Source organism: Polyodon spathula, chromosome 8, assembly GCF_017654505.1.
Source record: "Polyodon spathula isolate WHYD16114869_AA chromosome 8, ASM1765450v1, whole genome shotgun sequence".
In the NCBI taxonomy this organism is placed as follows: domain Eukaryota; kingdom Metazoa; phylum Chordata; class Actinopteri; order Acipenseriformes; family Polyodontidae; genus Polyodon; species Polyodon spathula.
Window position 1 is genome coordinate 7582047 of NC_054541.1, and position 21597 is coordinate 7603643.

The window sequence follows — 21597 nt, forward strand, 5'->3', positions numbered from 1 at the left end:
TTCAAAGTGGTAGGCATGTTGTGTAAATCAAATGATACAAACCCCCAAAAAATCAATTTTAATTCCAGATTGTAAGGCAGCAAAATAGGAAAAATGCCAAGGGGGGTCAATACTTTCGCAAGCCACTGTAGATTGTGTAAACAGAATCAGGTAGGGAACGGAATCAATAGTAGAATTAAACATCTCTCAAAAGTGCCTATTACACTCAAGCAAAAACAAGAAGTGAGGAACAGCTTTAACATTGGTTTGTCCTGTGAAAATAGATTTGTATGGTTTAATATATTTAGGAGCAAGCTGGCAAAGTCAACAAAGCTAGGTCTTCAGCTACAGCAAAGCAATCAGTAGCAGCATTTAAAAAGAGGTATTTTAAAATGCCTGCCTGTAAGCCAGAATACAGGCACACAATAAACTGCAAACCTAATGCTCTAGGATTTTATTGTCAGGAAGCAACCTGTTCTATTTTAGCTGTTGTAAAAAAATTAAAAACCCCACACCACCCCATAAGGTTGTATAACTCTTTGGCAATGACGACCCAAAGCAGTTTGATAAATTGCAGGATATATAGTAAATGCCCATTCAGCAATACCAGTCTCTGCTTTGAAGATCCAAACCATCTCTAAAGTTGATATTACTAATTCCTCCTCCTTTTTTTAAATACGTAAAACAGAAATTGGTTACATAGCCCAAGTTTTAAAGTCTGCTTTTAATTTCACCCATTAATAATAATCTTTATGTAGCACCTTTTATAGTGGATCATGATCACAAAGTGCTTTACAAGATATGAGACTAGGGTGTGTGAGCTATGCATCAGCTGCAGAGTCAAAGACTGAGCACAGGGAGGTTAAGTGACTTGCTCAGGGTCACACAGTGAGTCAGTGGCTGAGCTGGGATTTGAGCTGGGTACGTGCTTGTTACAAGCCCCTTTCTTTAACCACTGGACCACACAGCCTCCTATGAGTCTCAAAAAGGAACTGCTAAGTACTAGTCTTGTCTAGTGCTTAAAAATGTATCAGACTTGCTTTGCTTGTAATTTTCAAATAACTACAAAATTAGATAACATACAAAGTGAGTTCCATAATACAGGAGCAATATGCAATACTGATGTCCCTTAAAACCAGGTGAATTAATCTTACCAAATGCCTATATCTGAAGTACTGTTTATTTTGTACTGTATAAGCATTTCTAAACAATATGTTAATCTGGATTTTTTTTGTGTGTAATTTAACACTGAGGATTTCCAGTGCATTTTTGCCTTCAATGAACAACTGTATTGATGATGTAAAGTTGACTGGACCCTTCTTTTGGTGACCAATCACTGACTTTTTAAAAATGTTTATAAATCATGTGAACATAAAACTGGTGCTATCATTGATTTAAACCAAAATAAATAAATAAATAAATAATCCAGCAAATATGATGCCAACATGTGCCCTAGACTAGAGGTGTTTGTAGGCCTTGTGAAAAGTGATGTCTTTGTACTGTTAAGATTTCACAGTAATACCTCAACAGATTTAAAGCGGTTTTAGGGTATTTTTTACTTCTATTGGTGCTACTTTTTTATTTCTAGTTTTAGAATTTTTTATTTTTTTTTTAAATACCTTATATGTGTACGCTGTTGGTAAAGGGTGGCCTACGATATCAAATTAATAACAGTTAAGATCAGTATCTCAAATGTATAACTCCTTGTTAGAAACTTGCCTCTTCTATGTATTGTATGTGTAATCATAGAAAATAAAGTGAATGTGGTTCATTTGTGTGTTCATTTTATTGAATGGAATCCGGCATGTTTTTCATATGCTTTTACAGAAAAAGACATACATTCAGACATCCAAACATACATAATGCACAAGCAAAAAGTGTAAAAACAAAATATTAAATATTTCACCAAGGTGGGGTAGAGACTGGCCAGCTGTTCCTTTTGCAATACTAGACAAAAGATACAACAATGAAAACTGAGGTGACTGCCAGTACTACAAAGGTCAATTCAAATCAAAACAATGCTGGATTAAAACATACTTTCCTTGAAATGCGAGGTACTGCGAGTGCTTGAGCATGAATATATAATGCTGGAACTTGCTACTGTAGTTTTTTTCAAACTATGACACAGCCCCTTCTGTCTTCTAATTCTTTAAAAGAAAAGGCTGGGAATTCTAGTAGTCCTGTGTACACTGGTGTGGTGTTAGAGAGAGAGAGAGAGAGAGAGAGAGATGTTTTTAAGGATCTGTTTCTTGTGATGTAAGTAAATGGTCAAATATAAAACACTCAATCATTAATTCTTTGGTAGGCAAACGAATCGGCCTTCCATCAGTGTAGTTTTTGTTCATGTGGTTCTACTATATAGGAACTAAAACAAGGTTTTAAATACACATTGTCTTCTTTGTGAATATGGCCTCATGCTTTATAAGAAGCAGTTTCTTTACGTAAAGAGCACCAGTGGGCATGCGTGTCAATGTAAAGTGGGACACCCTAACATTAAAAATAACTATCACCTTATAGATATTTCCACATTCCTGCCATTATTTCAACGGAACAGCAGGTGGCGCCTAAGAGTTCCCTGTGTCTTCCAGGCAAGCAGAACCTTAACGGTGAAAATGAGCTTTATAATTAGGAAGTGTAAAAACACTGAATATTATGGGGACTGGCAGTAGACATGCAAGGCTGCTGTGCCGTGTTTATTGTTGGATTAAGTACTCTGACTATATTCTGACCAGTCTAAAGGCTGGAGTTATGTTCATGCATGTGCGCCAGAAAACATCGAGTAGACCAACTGCATCCTTCAACTGTATTTCCTTAGCAGTTTCATCTCTGTCCACAGGACGGCCCTAAACATGAAGACAGCAGATCACTATAGTAACAGTGCTCTACCCTGTCCTACTATTTCAACAAATGGACCTCCCACAATGCGTTGTAAAGCTGCATTCAACACACACATTTAATATTATGGGTATGCCAAAATGGCATTGTTATGATTTGATACGTTTTTACAATTTTACAGGAGAACATGACTGTTCCTTTGTGCTCCTTGTGAAATATCATAATTTGTACAGTATTTGAACAAGGTATTTTTTATTCATGATATGGAAAAGTCGTGTGTAGTTAAATGAGGACTCTATTTTATTAAATAACTAGTATTTCTTTGGTCACAAACAACAGTGTGGTATTGTAAGGGTTAAAGTGTGTGGCTCGCCTCCTCCGAGTGATGACGCAGCTCGGGATACACACACACACACCCGCATCAGAATTCAACCGTTACGTTGTGACGTAGTGCGCAGATTGAACAAACTGGGGACAGAACGAAAGAAACCGGCGGCAGACAGGCAGAAAAAAAAGAGAATAAAATATTATAGATAAATTCATTTATTAATTGTTTTTACTTGTTGAATATACCGGAGACCGAAAATAAAAGAGGTAAGAGTCGATTTTTGGGGTCGGTTTTGAGATAGAAAAATATGTATTGAGAAACTGAATGGCGGAGAAGGAGGGAGAGGGTAAGGATAGCAGCAGCGGTGAGAATGGGAGAGACCCGATTAAATGAACACGGGCGCACAAAAAGAAGAAATTACAAATACTGAACAAGTGATCCAACAGCACTCTGCAGGAATATGAAATGCGCTGTTTATGTCTGAAAGTTATTTATTTTTAAATTGCGGTAGAGGTATAAAATCCGTTTTATAATTTAAGCAAAAGAGAAGTACCGTGGGTTATTGCTCTATATGAGGAGACCTGACCATGAGGAATACGTGATACAACCAGGGATGTGTAATTTCTTGTAAAAAATTGAGAAGATAGATTTAGTTATCGATTAGTCTTGCATCTTGGAGATAGCGAAAAGTTAAACGGGAAGGGCGTAAAGCTACACGGATTATGTAAAATTGACACACACAACGAGTAAAACTGTATTAAAAAAAAAAAAAAAAAAAAAAAGCCGGTTTGGTCTCCTCACAATCAACAGCTCCAGCAAATGGTTGCTGCTGTGAATGCGCCAGGCAGTAGGAGTGAAGTAGGGTGTGATTTAAAAAAAATAAAATAATTTCAGTTCATAACGTAAATAAATAAGCATGTGCAGCGCCGTTATTCTGAAATAATACATTACATCTGATGTTTATTTATTATTATTATTACTATTATTATTATGCATATGCTTTTTTGGTTATATGTAAAACACTGTCTGTACAGAAATGTTTGGATAGTCGTTATTGCTGTTAATAGTGGAATACTGTAGTTTTTTCACATACGCAACTAGCCATTTTATAAATTTTGTCGGTGTTTTCCTAGCCATCAGTTAAGAAGCATCATTCCACTGAACAAAATGTAAATAATGACTGTGATATAAAAAACGTGTATGGGACTCTAACGCATGCTTTTAAAAGGACGATTCTTTCTCAACGCTGTATTAAAAGATTATCGTTTGTATTTTGATAATGAAATGAACCAACGTTTCACCTGCGACACTCCAGGAAAGCTAAGAATTAAAACGTTTATAAATATAATTAAATGTGTTGCACCTGTTGAGTATAGTACAGTACAAGGTTTCCAATGATATATGCTACAGCCTGTCAGTTTGTGTTTAGATTTCCTGACTACTGTAATATATTGTGTTACTAAATTAACACAGCTAAGGGGATAAACAGTTATTCTTCAAAATGCAGGCCAGACAGTGCATGACTCTCCACAGATTCCTGTTTGGTAAATTGCCACACAGACCACACCTTTTGAGTTTAATGCCGATTGGCTGCTCTGCTTTAATATGGTTTTGAGATGACCTAATTGGCTTCCTTGAAGACGGAAGTCTTCTCCTTTTACGGATGAGGAAGGGAATGGGGCTGTGTCTGCACATGGATCTCTGGACTGAAGGTTACAATGCTACGTTCCCTTTTTAATGTGCGCAGTAATGCTCACCTACTGGGAACCGTGCAATGCATGTGATTTTGCAGGGACACAAGTTGTATGCATTCTTTATAAGGACCTGTAAAAAAGAAAAACTATTTAATGGTGCTCAGAAGAGGTATAAAGCAGGTTAACCTCAAAATGTTATGGTGGTGTATGTCCATAGCTAACCAAAAACAACAACAAAACTGTCACATCAGCTAACACCTCAGTATGCACCACACCATGGCAGTATCTGAAACAGACCTGTTTCAGGGGGGCACTGGTTCTATCGGCAATAGATCATTGACCTTTAATCTACAATGTGTTTGAAGGTTTGTGTAATCTTGGAGCACAGAAGAAGCTGGTGTACTTACTTATTATCACTTGCCCTAATTAATTATACTGGCAATCTGTTATATATGAGATGATAACAAAAGCCAATATTTAGTATTATATGCTATGGAAACAAAATCAGTATTCTGTCATCTAAAGCCCCTTTCACACATGCACTCCTACTCGGGTCCCAGTGACCCACCTCAGGATGTGGGTCAACACTCTTTGACCTGGATTGAGCGAGACAAAACGGCGGACGAAATAACAAACAGCCACGCCTGCATGAAGGTTTCACTTCTGCAAGGAACGTTTTTGTTTATTCTGTTTAGCTGTATTTCTGTTGCTTGAGACACACCATGAGCCAGATTGCAGCAGGGATGAAGAAACATTTGCTCTAGTCAACGTTTGGGCCGACTGTTCAATCCAGAGAAGCATGGAGAGAAGTGTCAGTAATAAGCTGCTTCCGGGGCATTGATTCGCGCATTGTTTACTTACATCTGTCACCCAGATCAATCCTGCTTTATCAAAAGCAGTGTGAACAGTGTGAAATTGCGGGTAGGTTCCAAACTGGGCAGAGGATGCCAGTGTGAAAGGGGCTTAAGAGTTAAACATGGCATTTAAGTTCTTATGGTTCATTGAGATATATATATATATATACATTTTGGTAATGGTACTTGCCCTTCAGGCAGTCCATTGTAGACATTTGGTTGTCCAAAAAAAATGTCTAGTTGCCCATAATTGACCTGTGGACTGTGATTTGTACAAAGTACACTGTACTCAGTGTAGGTACAGTATCTCATGGTTCATACACTTTTTCAACATCAAAATTCCATACTTTTTCCAGACTTCCATTTGTTTTTCCCGGACTTGTGTTAGTTAGTTTCTACTAGTTTTTCAATAGCTATCCACATTGGCGGGCAGTTGCAGAGCATTATAGCTTTTGATCCAAAGCACAGGTTGCTCCGGTTGGAGGTGAAAAATAACAAAAATGAAATAACAAATGTGCACACATTATAAATTAAAATGTGCAAGTGTTGTATATTAAACATATTACAAGTACAAGTACAGTACCTGTTTGTGGCATGCTGTATCCAGTATTCTGGCTATATCCTATTCATTGAAGAACACAGTACACCCCCCCACCCCCATGATTTTGTTTCAATTGCAAATGTTAATTGAAATCTTTTGCATAGAGCTGTACGAGCGAACATCAGCAGAAGTTTGATTTTTTTTATTTTTTTTTTTTTAAATCAGTATTTAATCGTATAATGAAGACTAAAAGCGAGGGTGTAAATAGTATATCTACACTCGACTGACGGTTTCGACTCGAGACTGTTGCTGCACTCGGTACTGCAAGTTACAAGCAAGCACCATACATTTAAAATAAAATTACAGGTATGTTCTAATCACATTAAAGAAATGAAAAAAAGTGATGTTAACGTGCTACGTGCTAAATCTGAGACAGTGATAATAACTATGTTATTCGGTTTATTTATTTATTTATTTTCCCCCCAATGGGTTGGGAAATAACGTTAACGATTTAATAAAGATAACAAAATGTGAATATTGGTGAGCAGAGTACTGTAGCTTGTAATTCCAGTCTGTAACTTTGTCTAATCATAGTATTCAATATAAAAGTATATACTTTGGCTGTCGTAGTGTCCATTTACCCTTCAAGCAGACAGTCGTATGACACCAGTGTGCTGACTAAATAGAATTGCTTGAGTTGGCTGGGGTGTTACCCGGGGCAGTCCTCGCGGGATTTGGCCACAAGCAACAGCTGCGTTCCTAAATTCACCGCTGAGACGCAACAACTCTTAAAATTGTTCCTAAACTCATTGTTGAGAGCTAGTGACGCGCAGCGTTGGCTCAACGCTGAGTCAACGAACGCATTGACTGTCAGAGCTGGTGAGCTGCTCAACAGAAAGATGGCGACAGACACAACCACGATTAAGCTGCTATATAAAAATTATCCGTGGGATTTAAACATAGATACTGATACCGTTGTCAAAACGGTAATTGTTAATATACACACATGATGTATTTTATTTATGCATTATTGTATAACAAATAAGACGCAGCAAATATGACAACGTAACTGCATCCAATATGTATGTATGTGTATGTGTGTATATATATATATATATATTTTACCATTTAGTTTCGGAATGCAACGAAGCGTTCATAAATACCCGGAAGTGTTGTGACAATAGTGACGTTTTTGTTGAGTCCACGCTCAACAGTACGTTGAATTTAGGTACGCACACAATGTGTACGAGTACGTCACCGCAAAATCACTCCAGCGTTACCAATGAAAAAACATCGATCCCTCTAAACATGTTTTACTGGGATGATCTGTGAGCGGAATCTCGATTGAGAAACAGCTGAACGTTATCAGAACGTTATCTTGTTATAGAATACATTATCTTGTTATAGAGTAAGAAATCTGATTGCCCTTCGGGCAAGCAGCCAAAAAAAGTCTGACAGATTTTTTTGGTTGTCCTGGAACGTCGGGCTAGCGATTTTGCGAGCCCTGATTTTTTTATTATATATATATATATATATATATATATATATATATATATATATATATATATATATATATAAAAAATATATATATTTTAGTGCCCTGAAAAAGTATTTGCCCCCTGTCTGATTTTCTGCATTTTTGCACATTTTTCACATTGAATTTGGTCAGATCTTTTTGTGGGTTGTAGTAGTATATAGAGAGAGTCAGAGAGAAAAAATGACACCAAAGTTTGGTGCTTCTTTCATTTGTTTGGTGCACAAGGTAATCAAACATGCAATGTACAGGTATGAAAAAGTTATTTTTTGGCGAAAACCAAACACTGCATTCCACAGTAAGAACCTCATACCAACGGTCAAGCATGGTGGTAGTAGTGTCATAATTTGGGGATGCTTTTCTGCATCAGGACTTGGATGACTTGCCAACATTGAAGGGTCCATGAATTCTGCTATGCATCAGAGAATTCTACAGGAGAATGTCAGTCCATCCGTCCATGAGCTGAAGTGAAGCGCAGCTGGGTCATAAGCAAGACAATGATCCAAAACACACAAGCAAGTCTATATCAGAATGGTTGAAGAAAAAGAAATTTAAAGTTTTGGAATGGCCTAGTCAAAGTCCAGACCTAGACCCCATTGAGATGTTGTGGCAGGACCTGAAACGAGCAGTTTATGCTCAAGCTCACAAATGTCACTGTGTTGAAGCAGTTCTGCATGAAGGAGTGGGCCAAAATTCCTCCACGGCGCTGTGAGAGACTGATCAATAACTACATGAAGCATTTGGTTGCAGTTATTGCTGCTAAAGGTGGCATAACCAGTTTTTGAGTCTAAGGTGGTGATTTACTTTTTCACACGGGGCATTGGGTGTTGCATAACTTTCTTTAATAAATAAATGAAATAAGTATCAAAATTGTGTTAGTTGTTCACCGAGGATCCCTTTTATCTAATATTAGATTTTGGCTGAAGATCTGATAACATTCAGTGTCAAATATGCAAAAATGCAGACAGTCAGATGGGGCAAATACTTTTACACGGTACTGTGTGTGTGTGTCTATATATATATATATATATATATATATATATATATATATAATATCTATATACACACATACATACATACACACACACACACACACACACACACACACACACACACAGTGCCTTGCAAAAGTAGTCAGACCTCTGACCAATTCTCTCATATTACTGAATTACAAATGGTACATTGAAATTTCGTTCTGTTTGATATTTTATTTTTAAACAATGAAACTCAGAATCAATTATTGTAAGGTGACATTGGTTTTATGTTGGGAAATATTTTTAAGAAAAATAGAAAAACTGAAATATCTTGCTTGCATAAGTATTCAACCCCTGTGCTGTAGAAGCTCCCAGTTTGCACCGATGAAAGAAATTGCCCTAACGAGGACACAATTACCTTACCATTGGCCTCCACCTGTGAACCATTAAAGTTGCTGTCACATTTTCTGGATAAAAACCCCACTGTTGAAGGATCATAGATAAGGCTGTGAATCTGAAGGAAAATTAAGACCAAAGAGCATTCTACAGAAGTTAGAGATAAAGTAATACAAATGCATAGATTAGGGAAAGGGTACAAAATAATATCCAAGTGTTTGGATATCCCAGTGAGCACAGTTGGATCAATAATCAGGAAGTGGAAGCTGCATCACACCACCCAGGCACTGCCAAGAAAAGGCTGTCCCTCAAAACTCAGCGCTCAAACAAGAAGGATACTTGTGAGAGAAGCCACAGAGAGGCCAACAATCACTTTGAAGGAGCTACAGAGTTCAGTGGCTGGGAGTGGAGTAATGGTGCACCAGTCAACCATATCAAGAGCTCTGCATAACACTGGCCTGTATGGGAGGGTGGCAAGAAAGAAGCCGTTACTCAAAAAGTACCATCTGAAAGCACGTCTGGAGTTTGCCAGAAAGCATGAGAGTGACCCAGCTGCGATGTGGGAAAAGGTTTTGTGGTCAGATGAGACCAAAATAGAGCTTTATGGACAAAACTCAAAGCGCTATGTGTGGCGCAAACCTAACACTGCCCATGCCTCGAGACACACCATCCCTACAGTGAAGTATGGTGGTGGCAGCATCATGCTGTGGGGATGCTTCTCATCAGCAGGGACTGGGCATCTTGTTACAATTGAAGGAAGAATGGATGGAGCAAAATCCAGGAAAATACTGCAAGAGAATCTGCTTCAGTCTGCTAAAAAACTGAAGCTTGGGAGGAAATTCACCTTTCAGCAGGACAGTGATCCCAAGCACAAGGCCAAAGCAACATTGGAGTGGCTCAAGAACAAAAATGTGAATGTCCTACAGTGGCCCAGTCAAAGTCCTGATCTCAATCCCATTGAGGATCTGTGGCACTGTTTGAAAATTGCAGTTCACAAGCGTCGTCCAACCAACCTGAACAACCTGGAGCAAATCTGCCAAGAAGAATGGGCCAAAATCACTCCGACGCTGTGTGCAAAGCTGGTACATACTTACCCAAAAAAACTTAAAGCTGTTATTGCAGCGAAAGGCGACTCTACCAAATATTAATGTGTGGGGGTTGAATACTTATGCAAGCAAGATATTTCAGTTTTTTATTTTTCTTAAAAATATTTCCCAACATAAAACCAATGTCACCTTACAATAATTGATTCTGAGTTTCAGTGTTTAAAAAAAAAAATAAATAAATAAATCAAACAGAACGAAATTTCAATGTACCGTTTGTAATTCAGTAATATGAGAGAATTGGTAAGGGGTCTGAATACTTTTGCAAGGCACCGTATATATAAAATATGTTATTTGCCACTTTCTGTAATTAGTTTAGAATTTGCATGGCTGGTACCTCATCATTTAGTAACAAATCTACCAAACCCTTACTGATGTGGTCAAAAAAATTATTAGGATATGGGATTTTAATGTTTTTAATGCATGTACTCATCAAAAATTGAGCATGCTGTGTAAGTATGCTGACAGTTTCTTATCATATTTGACACATTGTTTTATGCTAGCAGTTTTTAATTCTTTTGAACCCTGGTTTGTAGAATGCTTTTGACTGGTATCTGGCGGTGACAGCTGTGGGCAGCTGCTGTGCGCACTAGAGCAAGACGGCTGTTTCTCCAACTTATTGGCACTGAACCCCCCCCCCCCCCCCCCCCCCCCCAGGAAAAAAATAAATACAAATCTAGTATGAGTTTAAGCATAGTTTTAACAGCTGTGCTTGGTGTTGATTTGGTTTAATTGGAAGGGAAATAAGTATTATATGTTGACACCCATACAAAAACATGATTTTAAGATTTAGTTTAGCACACACATAGGCACCAAGTGTCCTTTTGAACACGTTTCAAAAAAAGTTTTGATTGGTGTGTTCAGTGGGAAAGATTTTTAGTTTGAGAGATACAGGATGTGCTGCCAGTAAGGGAAACCAAAGTCTGTACTTAAGCTGCTTAAGACAGACGTAAGACATCAGCTGCCTTTACAGTCAGGTTTTATTTTTAAACACAGTATGAGTATATGAATGTTTACTTTTCTCAATGCAATCTAACTTTGGTCCTATAAAAGTTTTAAGAATAATGGACAGTTTTGATGTTCTAATTATATTTTATTTGCAGATTTAAAAAGATGGCAGTGAACGTATATTCAACCTCAGTGACCAGTGATAATTTGAGTCGACATGACATGTTGGCATGGATAAATGAATCTCTACAAATGAACCTTACGAAGATTGAATTGCTTTGTTCAGGTATTGTATAAAGCACATTGTTTCATGTCATCTTTTTGCATTTTCTGTCAACGTTTAATAAATCAAATATATATTTCTTATGTTCCAGGCTCTGTATACTGCCAGTTCATGGACATGCTTTTCCCAGGTTGTATGCCGATGAAGAAAGTGAAATTTCAAGCCAAACTGGAACATGAATTCATCCACAATTATAAACTTTTACAAGCAAGCTTCAAGAGAATGGGTGTTGACAAAGTAAGTCCTAATACTTTTACATTTTTTTTTCTATATCTAGGCATGTAGTTATGGTTTAAAAAAAAAAAAAAAGCAACTATTGCAATATTCACATTCTGGTTGTTTTTAATTGCTGTACATTAATGCTAACATACATTATTACTGCTGTATTATTTCTGTCCATGCAATTAACATGAAAATCATTTTTTAAAGATTATCCCTGTGGACAAATTAATAAAAGGAAAATTCCAAGACAACTTTGAATTTGTTCAGTGGTTCAAGAAATTCTTTGATGCCAACTACGATGGGAAAGATTATGACCCAGTTGGTGCCAGACAAGGTCAGGAGACCGCACCCTCACTCAATACTTCCACGTCTGCCCTGAACAAACCCAAGAAAATCCCCGTCACAGGGGGAACAGGTGAGATCAAAAGCAGGCTGTTTTGACATTTGTTTCTGTGTAAATTTTGGTTCTGCTCAGATATGTCTTCAAACAGTGTTTTATCCTGATCTAAAAAGCGGGTTGTCAGTGTTTTAAAACGAGAGAATTTGTTTATACAGATGTATGCTTAGTGGACACAACCCCATTTCTGTTTGATTTCAGATATATTTTGTAAGGCTGTATTCACACTGGGTCCGTTTTAGAGGGTTTGGTCTGCACTCGGTACGATTCGGTTTGGTTCGATACGTTTGTTGTGAAATGTGAACAACAAAGTCTGCTTGCGAAATTAACCGTACTAAGTCCACCTAAAGAGGTGGCCTCGGTCTGTTTGGCAAACGCACCAAGTCTGGTTTGCTTGCTAAACCTCAGTGTGTACAGGTGGACTCAGTCCTTTTGCACATAGGAAACGAACTTTAAAGGTAACCTGACTAGGAAGTAAACATTTCGCCCATAATTTAGTTCATATTCTGAGGAAACAAGTAGAGCAAAAAAAAAAAAGTCTCAGGAACTACAATATAGTCACAGTTAATTTCAGCCTTCATTTTTTATAACCGGTTGGAAACAGTAAAATTGTTAATTGTCCTGGTTTTGCTTTTGTATTATTTATTGATTTAAGTACATAACTGTATCAGTGTGCTCAGCAGGTTAATAGCAGAGTAATGTTACTTTGTGTTGGCGCTATTCAGAATAAAATAAACAATCTCACAGATTGTTTTAATTTTTCTGATTGTGTATACAATATGCTTAAATGGTAATGGCTGATCTATTTTTTAAATCTGGACATATAACATGTGGTGGTTAATTTTTGAACTATCATTATGTTATTATATACTGTTATTTTAATGGCTTCAGAGTTGCTACAGGGTCTGTGAATTGATGAAAGAAAAAGTCCCAGTTTTTCACAGTGGAAATCTGGTAATCCTAACCTACATGGAAAGTGTGATAAACTGAAGCTAATAGAAGTTTGGTCAGACACCAAAATCCATGCCGAGCTGGACAAAACTTACAAAAATAGTAATTACTTTAATGCCGACAGTAGGAGAACCATTATTCGACTACTGTAGACATTCAATAAATGTATTCATTAAGTTAATGAAGTGCTCCTCCAGTGCTTCCTTCCACAGCAATATGTAAGAATCTAAAACTGCCAGGGTTCTCGCCAGCGCTGTTGAGCGTAACGGGCCGCTACATTGCTACCTGGAAAAATGCTGCTGTAATCGGCCCGCTACGCTGTGTTTTCAGTTTAGCGTAATGACCAAAAAGTAGTAATAATCCTGTGAAACATCTTTGATTATTCCTTTATGTATGAAATTGGTTTGCTTAAAATAATTGTTTCAGCTCTCAATACTCTTCAATGGGTTGGTTATGACAGCATGTTCTTTAGTTTGGTCTGTGTAATGTATGCGACACGGAGACGAGATTGAACTTCACTGAACTTTATTAGGACATTCCCCCACTGTTGAAAGATGAGACTAGATCCTGGGTGCACCCCTGATACACAGCTCTGTAACAAGCAACACCATTGCAAATCTTTATTATACCATAACTACATTCCCTCTAAGACTTTCATTTAGTTAGCCACTGTGGCTAAAGTAACTTAACATTTTTTAGCCACATTGGAAAAACTATAACCACTTAACACTATAAACAAGTTATAAACATACTGTGTCAGCAAGGCAAAAAGAGGTGTATTTTATCTGAAAACATGCAGATATTTGTCATATAATGCCAGAACCTACCATTTTACAATACACGTAAATATTTAATTTGCACTATAACTCTGATTCCCATTTAATAAATGGCAGAGATATTCATGTACTGCATAATCCTTTACATTATTTTGACTGTGACTCGGTTTTCTTTCCACTACAGAACGGTAAAGCAAAATTGTGCTTGTAGACAGTGCTATTAGTGTATATTAATGCCTCCTTGAGCAACTGCAGCTCTTCCACAAGATTGTACCAATGTGATTAATAATATTGGTAGGATTGAACAGCCACTACTCTGTTTAAAAAAAGATGTGTTTTTTTTTTTTTTTTTTACCGTATTCTTTCACCTGTGACTGCTGACAGTAAAATATTGCATCGATTCTGACATTAAAACTCAATAAATCATAGTGAGATGAAAGCTTCTTTTTAAAATAGTAAATGTCTTATTATTTAATTAATTATTCCTCCTTTGAATCCACTTTGTTACTATTTCCAAAATATATTTCAACACATTTTAAAGAGATAAATATGGAAACACACACACACACAAAAAAAAAAACTTAGCTGTGATCATGAAGCTGCGTGTTTGTGGCTTGCCGTCTGTGAAAATGTTCTTTTGTGACCAGCGGGTATGTTTTTATCACTGTCATATTTTAGTTGTGTGCATGGGTGACTGGTATTCCTTGGGCTGCATCTTTTGGAACATGGTTCTGGTAATTTGGTCCGAACAGATTGTTTTCTAACATTTTTTTTCCCTGTTTGAATGCCATGTGGGTTTTTTTTGTTTTTTACAAGCAGTGCTGCCCGCTGATTGTTTCTATTAGAGCCTCTGCCCTCCCATTTGTAGCATGCATATGTTACGTGATCAAGCTAAAGAGCTTTCATTTGGCAAAATGAAATCAAACTAAACAGTCTGTATTGATTCATCTACCAGCACACGTTGAATGTGCTGGCAGTCTTACACAGGTACATTTTTCAAAACCTTCGCCACCGTGGCGAACTTAGGAAAATAGTCGAGCCACAAGGGAAAACGTTTTGCTTGTGGCGAGCGGTTAGCGGGAACGTAGCATAACAAGCTGGGTTAAATAAATTGTTCAGACAAAGAAAAGTAATGTGTATTCCAAACAGTTTTGAGATATTCAGTCTTTTATTTCAAGGTCTTTAGAAAAAAAGTTCACACACAGTTTTACAGTAATCCTTTTGTATGACTGCAGTTTCCCATAGATAGATAGATATAGATTTTCGTATAGTATGTAAGTTTTAAAATATGAAGTGTGGGACACAGTACATGTCTAGTTTTACTTGCAATAAGTGGAAAAAAAAAAGTTTGTATATTCCTTAATTATGGAACAAGAGTCATAAGCGGGTTTTCCACTTATTCTTGCAAGCACATTTGTGATTAAGTATAAGTTACGTATTTTTAGAAAAACTAATTTATGCTATTTTTGAAGAATAAAAACAGCACTAATTATATCCACATAATCGTAGGCGATTTTAATGTTTTGAAAGGTAAAAACAGGTTTCTCAGTCGGACAGAAACTATAACTGTGGCAAAAATCTAGTTTCCCCTCCGTGGAATGGCATACATGCTAGGGAGTATGTCAACCTGTGACGCAGACTCTGCATCTACTTGCTGACAACCATAGATAAAAAATAGAATATTATCCTGACAACTACTTCCACAAAGCGTAAACATTTGCATGACTTGTCCTGGCTCGCCTGCAGGAGGTTGCGAGGGTCTCCTGTTTCTTGCCCCACCCCCACTCCTGCCCTGGCCCTGGCCCTGGCCCCACCACCACTCCTCCCACCACTACGCTGTGAAAAATTCCTGGTGAGAACACTGCATGCTATATTAAAAACCGGGGCAGTACATGAATAATTGCCATCTTTCAATATGCCTTGCAGGATATTGTAAACTTCCAACTTGTCAACTACACAAACCATTAAAATGAACAAAGTGCACTTGAAAACTGCATTGTGAACACAAACAAACTTGGTCCTGAACAAAATGGGAAAAGGAGCAAAAAAAACAAACTTTAGCTTGCATACAAACAAACTTGGTCCCTTTGCTCGCAGATAAGTATGAACAGCAAGCAAATCGATACATTCGTTCAAAAGAAACGAACTGGACCGACTCCGTTTTGAAACGGACCCAGTATGAATGCAGCCTAAGAGCGAGATCTATTTCAAGTCCTGTACATTTCTAATCGTTATTTTTAAAGGCCTAAAATTATTTTGGAATTGGACCAAGTTTAGATTTTTTTTATATATATATATTTGTATAAATAAAGCTTTAATGTTAAACTGTCACACTTTGTTATTTTTTTTTTTTAAGATGGCAGGCTTATTTTGTTTAGAATTTGCATTTTATATGAGGAACTAAAATATGTAGGATCTTGATCTATACATTACAGATTTCAGACCCACTTCAGAGTTGGATTCCTTAGGAAAACCAGCGGCAAAAATTGGTATTTTGATCAGGCTCGGGTTTTCATGGTTCTAAACACAGTTTGTTTTCTTCTACGGAGGAGCATGGTTCTCATTAAGGAATAGCAGTATGTTGGCTCATTTTAATTAACACTAAAAACTATTTCCACATTGTTGACGTGATTATTGTATAAATTGAATGCATATCTGATTTTTAATGTGTTTTTTGCCAGGAAGAATATATTTGATCTGACATGCAGTTTTCTGAGAGAGCCACCTGTATGGTGTCCTTAATGCTTGTTTAGCACTATGAAGAAAGTTTTATTAGCCATTGAAATGACAATGGTTCACAAATGTAATTTGTATGCAACAAAGATTCCCTTCCTCTGTCAGTACTCTGAAACTTAATGAGAACCTTGATTGCACACATTGTTTGGGGATTGATTTAGTTGTTTGATTAATCCACTTTGGGATTGGTAGTACTACATTTATTTGTGTATTCCTGGCCAGGATTAGATTATTGTGCTGCCATAGCTATGCTGATACTATAAAAACATTTAAATTGGACTTGTTTGTCTGTCAGCTACTGAGTTTGATTTGTAGGCTACAAGTTTTTTATTTGAGTTTTGAGTTTCTTTATTTCAGCCCCTCAGAGGACCACAGCGGTGGCAAAGACAGCACCTGCCCCTAAAGTGGGGGCAGGGGCAGGAGCAGCCAGGAGACCAGGGCCAACAGGAAACTGTGATGAAGAAAAGACCGAGCTTATTCAGGAGGTATGTTCTGCCCCATTTGGTCAATAATACAGACAAGCACGCATTTATTGTAATACGTTATTAGTAAGAAATTATTATTGACTTTGTAAATGTTTAAAAAGGTAAATACAGGAGGTAAGATGCCCTTGTCTGAAATGCCGTATTAACAATGTTTTTCACAACCTGGGCTCATTGGTAACCATGTGCTGCTTGCTCTACTCATGCATTTCTTCTTTCCATTCAGGTTAACTTACTAAAAATCACAATTGAAGATATGGAGAAGGAGCGAGATTTTTACTTTGGCAAACTGAGGAATATTGAACTTATCTGCCAAGAGAAAGAAGGAGAAAGTGACCCAACATTACAAAAGATTGTTGACATCCTGTATGCTACAGATGTAAGTAATTGCTGGAGTGAATTAGTGTTGTTCATTTTAGTTTACAAAACTGGCATATAGCCAGAGTAGCAAGGGAATTTAAGACAACCTTTTTTTTTTTGTAAGTTGAACTGGTGTCTTTTTATTTAATCATTTGTTTCATTTCAAACTGTTTCTCATAAATTCCCTGGCTCTAAAATACTCTGAAACATCTGAAACACAAAGTACTGTACAAGTTGTTCCTATTCAAAATATTTTATTCAGATGTTTGAATGGCTCTTAATAGGTGTGCATAACACTTAATCCCGGTATACAGTCACTTTAATGTTTACAAGTACTGACCTGAATTATTAAAAAAACTGCTCTAATACCCATCAGACTGTGTCCAATTGCCTGGAGTCAGAGACGGATACAAGCAGTTGAGATGTACAAAGTATATACTGGGGTGTGGTAATTATTACATATACAAAGCGGTTCACTCTGTATTATGTTATTCAGACCACTTGTTTAATGCTAAAAAGATTGTGTGGAATAAAGCAGTATACAATCCATGTGTATTTTGGGAGAGAGGAGGTTTGCATTCACACCTGCTTGCATGTGATTTGTTATGCTATATATGAAATTTAATCACCCTGTTTTTTGTGATAATTTTCACTATGTCCTAACTATATTATATAGATGGTGGGCCTAAATCAACAAATTCAACTTAAGATTCTACCTGAACTCTAAGCTAAGATCCTACCCAGCGCTAAAACCCAGCTGTTAAAATAAATAAAACAATTAAAAAAAAAACACAACCAGGGGTTTGCAATTCGTATCGCCCGACGCCTGGGACAAGAAGATTTGCCGTTATACTTTACCACACACTAATCTTTAAATACACAGATTAATCTTTAAACTTAAGGTATTATTTATGTTTTTTGTAAATGAACAAATAAGTGAAACTGCTTTCTTGATACTTGACATTTAAATGCAGCAATCTAGTAAAGTACCCAAAAAAACACCACAGTCACTAAAATATTAGAAAAAATTGTGTTGTGTAATTTATAACGCTCATGGTCAAGCGTGTAGGCCTACTTGTTGGGATGTTTAAAAAACTTTAATGTGATATTTACCATATTTACATATTTACACGCTATATTAAATACTTTAATATTGCTGCCGTTCAAATCTAGTTATTTATTGGACATTCACAATCCCATCAATTTGTGAAACAGTTCAAACATGAAGATTGACGAGTGTTTATAATGATAGACATGAAATGCTTATAAATGAGATTATCTGCACAATATTTTATTTTAAAATAAAATACGGACTGTATTATGTGTTAATTCCATCTATGTATGAAACCAGGATCACCCTGCTTCAACAGTGTTCCAGTTAGTTGTCATGGAACAAGATGTTCGATGTGGAAAAATAACTGTGATGTTGTACGCTGTTTTAAAAAAAAAAAAAAAAAAAGTAGACAAAAGAAAAAAACATTTTGGCTTTGCCTACTGTAAATATTGTGTGCATTTTGATAGAAAAGCAGTACAAAATGTAGAGAAACTTGAGATGGTTATACACAATTCCTTTCAAAATCTGGGGTTCAGCAGTTACAAAACTGAAATATCAAGAAATCAGAATTGCACAAAGCAGCAGGAATAGTTGGCAATGATTTTGTATCTGTGATGCAACAAACTAAAACACCTATACATCAGGACTTGGATTCAGCTTATACAGAAAGAGTGGGAAAGAAAACAGGCAGAAGCTATTTTTATATTTGAATAACTCCAAGTATTGCTTATTATAGTTGTACTCTTAGTATGTTACTTAAATTTACTAGCAGAAGATTTCCTTAAAGTATTGTTGAGGTGAGGCGGGGTCACAGGGAAGCTTTTGTGTATCTAGAAGAATTTAGTGAACCTGTCAAGCTACATGGCTAGATCGGCCCTGTTAATCATTAATTGATTGATTTGTGTTCACTGTTAAATAAAATCCACAATCCTACAAGCTATATTCTGCTTTGTGTGTGTGTTCTGCGATGGGGAGGGGCAAGTAGATTTTTCAAAAATTGCACACCCCTGCACAACTAATGGTATAATATGTGGACCATACTAGATAAACAAGAAAAATAACAGTCCTGGTGCATCTAATAATTGCTTTTTTTTTCATCACAAATGCTACAGGATAACAAGTTCTTAAAACAATCCCAATCTGTCTTAACATTGTCTGCAACTAAGCATATGTATTAATTTTACACTTTGTTTATTTTCAGGAGGGCTTTGTGATACCAGATGGCGAATCACCACAGGAGCAAGAGGAATACTAACATTCCACCCTTGATGCAACTTATAGATCACCTGTACCCCCACCAGATCATGTTATGCATTTGGTTCTGAACAAACTTTATATCAATGTTTGTGTAAGCAAAAACAAATCCAATTTCAAGTACCTCCTTTCTTAAAACTTGCACTTTGCAAAGTTCTTTATCCTTGACCTGAATAAACATGGAAATCTGATGCCTGTGGAGCTGTATTGTTTCCAGTGGAGTAAAATGACACAACTGTCAGTCTTCAGAATGTATTTTCTTTTCTGTGGCGGGGTGGGGGAAGAGACACACAAAGGTGTGCGGCACCTTCTTTGTTTTATTTGTTTGTTTTTTTACCTAAGCTTGTCATCTGCCACCTCTTTTTGTAGTTTAAAACAAGCACATCTTCTGAATATTGTGCAGGTTTATGGATTGCTGATAATTTCAGATGTTGCAGTCATGTAAGATTTGATATTTTTACCGTTATAAGCAATTTGCATATAGTAGAATGTTATTGGGGGTGGGCAGGTTGAAGAGAGTGCTTTTGCTCATAACTGATCGCTCCCATGCAATAGAAAGAATGTTTAAAAAATAAATGGTGACCATTTACTGAGGGTCAATTTTGAGGGTTACTGAATTGACAATAGTGTTGAAATGTGATTCAGGCATTGCACAGTTCAATTAACTCAAAGAAGGAATTATACTGTACCCCATGTAGCTTGCAGAATGATGTTATTTTTTTTGTCTTATTTGCACCCTGGAAAAAAAATGAACTTGAGTGTAACAGTTTTTTTTTCAGTGTTGCAATTTGATTTTGGTTTATGATGAGAATCCCCTTAAAAATGAATTAATACATCAAATATACCTTTTTATTCTCTTATTCTGTATAGGGGAATTGAAAGTGTTTATTATCACAGTCACCTGCTGACATTTTAATTTAAATGTTGAGCCTGAATCCTAAAATTCACATTAAAAAACTACTGTCTGTTTTAGAAATTGCACCTTCCTTTAGTGCAATTGGCACTTTTTTGCTTTCATCCTTGCTGTTAATGATCTGTTTGCGTCAGAGAGAAGTATCTGGCTATTTATTAAATTTCAGTGCAGTAATGCAGTAAAATTGATCATGTCAGGACATTTTAGCCAAACGCTTTTGATTGGGATTGGGGTTAGGGATTCCATGGATGTAAAAAAAAAAAAAAGGTATTGTGCAATTTAAAGACTGCTTTCAGTTGTTTTTTTAGTAGTATATGTGCCAGTACCTCGCCAGTCTTCTTCTAGGTCCATGTTAGGTTTGCTTGCATTTAAGAATAAGTTTGTTACGTTTTTTGGAAATGTTTTGTGCTGGTGGAATATGGAAATTTAGAAGTTGCCAAAAAACGTACAGTAACTAGCCGTTGTTGGGGAAGAAAAAATACAGTGGTGCTATCTCAAAATTCTCTGGTGGCCTTTTACAGTTGTTTGCCCTAAAATTCCTGTACACTGTGGACTAAAAACCACTATTGGTCTTTTTCTGCAGGGCATTTTTTATTTACTGAAGTCAGTTTCTTACTAACAATAAAGTTCTGTATTTCCAAACTGGTTCTTTGTCCTTGTAGTATTTCAGTTCTTTGTCCTTGTAGTATTTCACCTTGGTTTATTGTACTTGTACTTTTTTTCTAAATGTTTGAACAACTGATACAATAAAAATATAAAAAAAGAATGCCATTTGAGGTCATGAAGTTAATGGGCACAATTTAATCTAGTATAGCAGATGTAACATTGCTGTATAGTAACAGATGAAGCAGAACATGTTTTGGTAATCTGCTGTATACTGGTATTATTATGTGCATAACTGGAGCCCTGATTTGAACAAATGACCAGCTTGCTATTGTTTTCTTCTCAAACACAAACGAGGAGCTAACTTTTCAGTGGAGACT

At 36.6% G+C, this 21597-nt stretch overlaps 1 protein-coding gene across 1 annotated transcript; it reads left to right on the forward strand.

Annotated features, from left to right (window-relative positions):
* Positions 1-3259: 3259 nt before the first annotated feature.
* Positions 3260-21259, forward strand: mapre1b (microtubule-associated protein, RP/EB family, member 1b). The gene is made up of 7 exons (XM_041256542.1): positions 3260-3408; positions 11342-11472; positions 11561-11706; positions 11899-12106; positions 16909-17036; positions 17260-17412; positions 19649-21259. Exons 2-7 carry the CDS (start codon positions 11352-11354, stop codon positions 19700-19702), a joined length of 810 nt encoding a protein of 269 aa, XP_041112476.1. The 5' UTR covers positions 3260-3408; positions 11342-11351; the 3' UTR covers positions 19703-21259.
* The last annotated feature ends 338 nt before the right edge of the window (positions 21260-21597 follow it).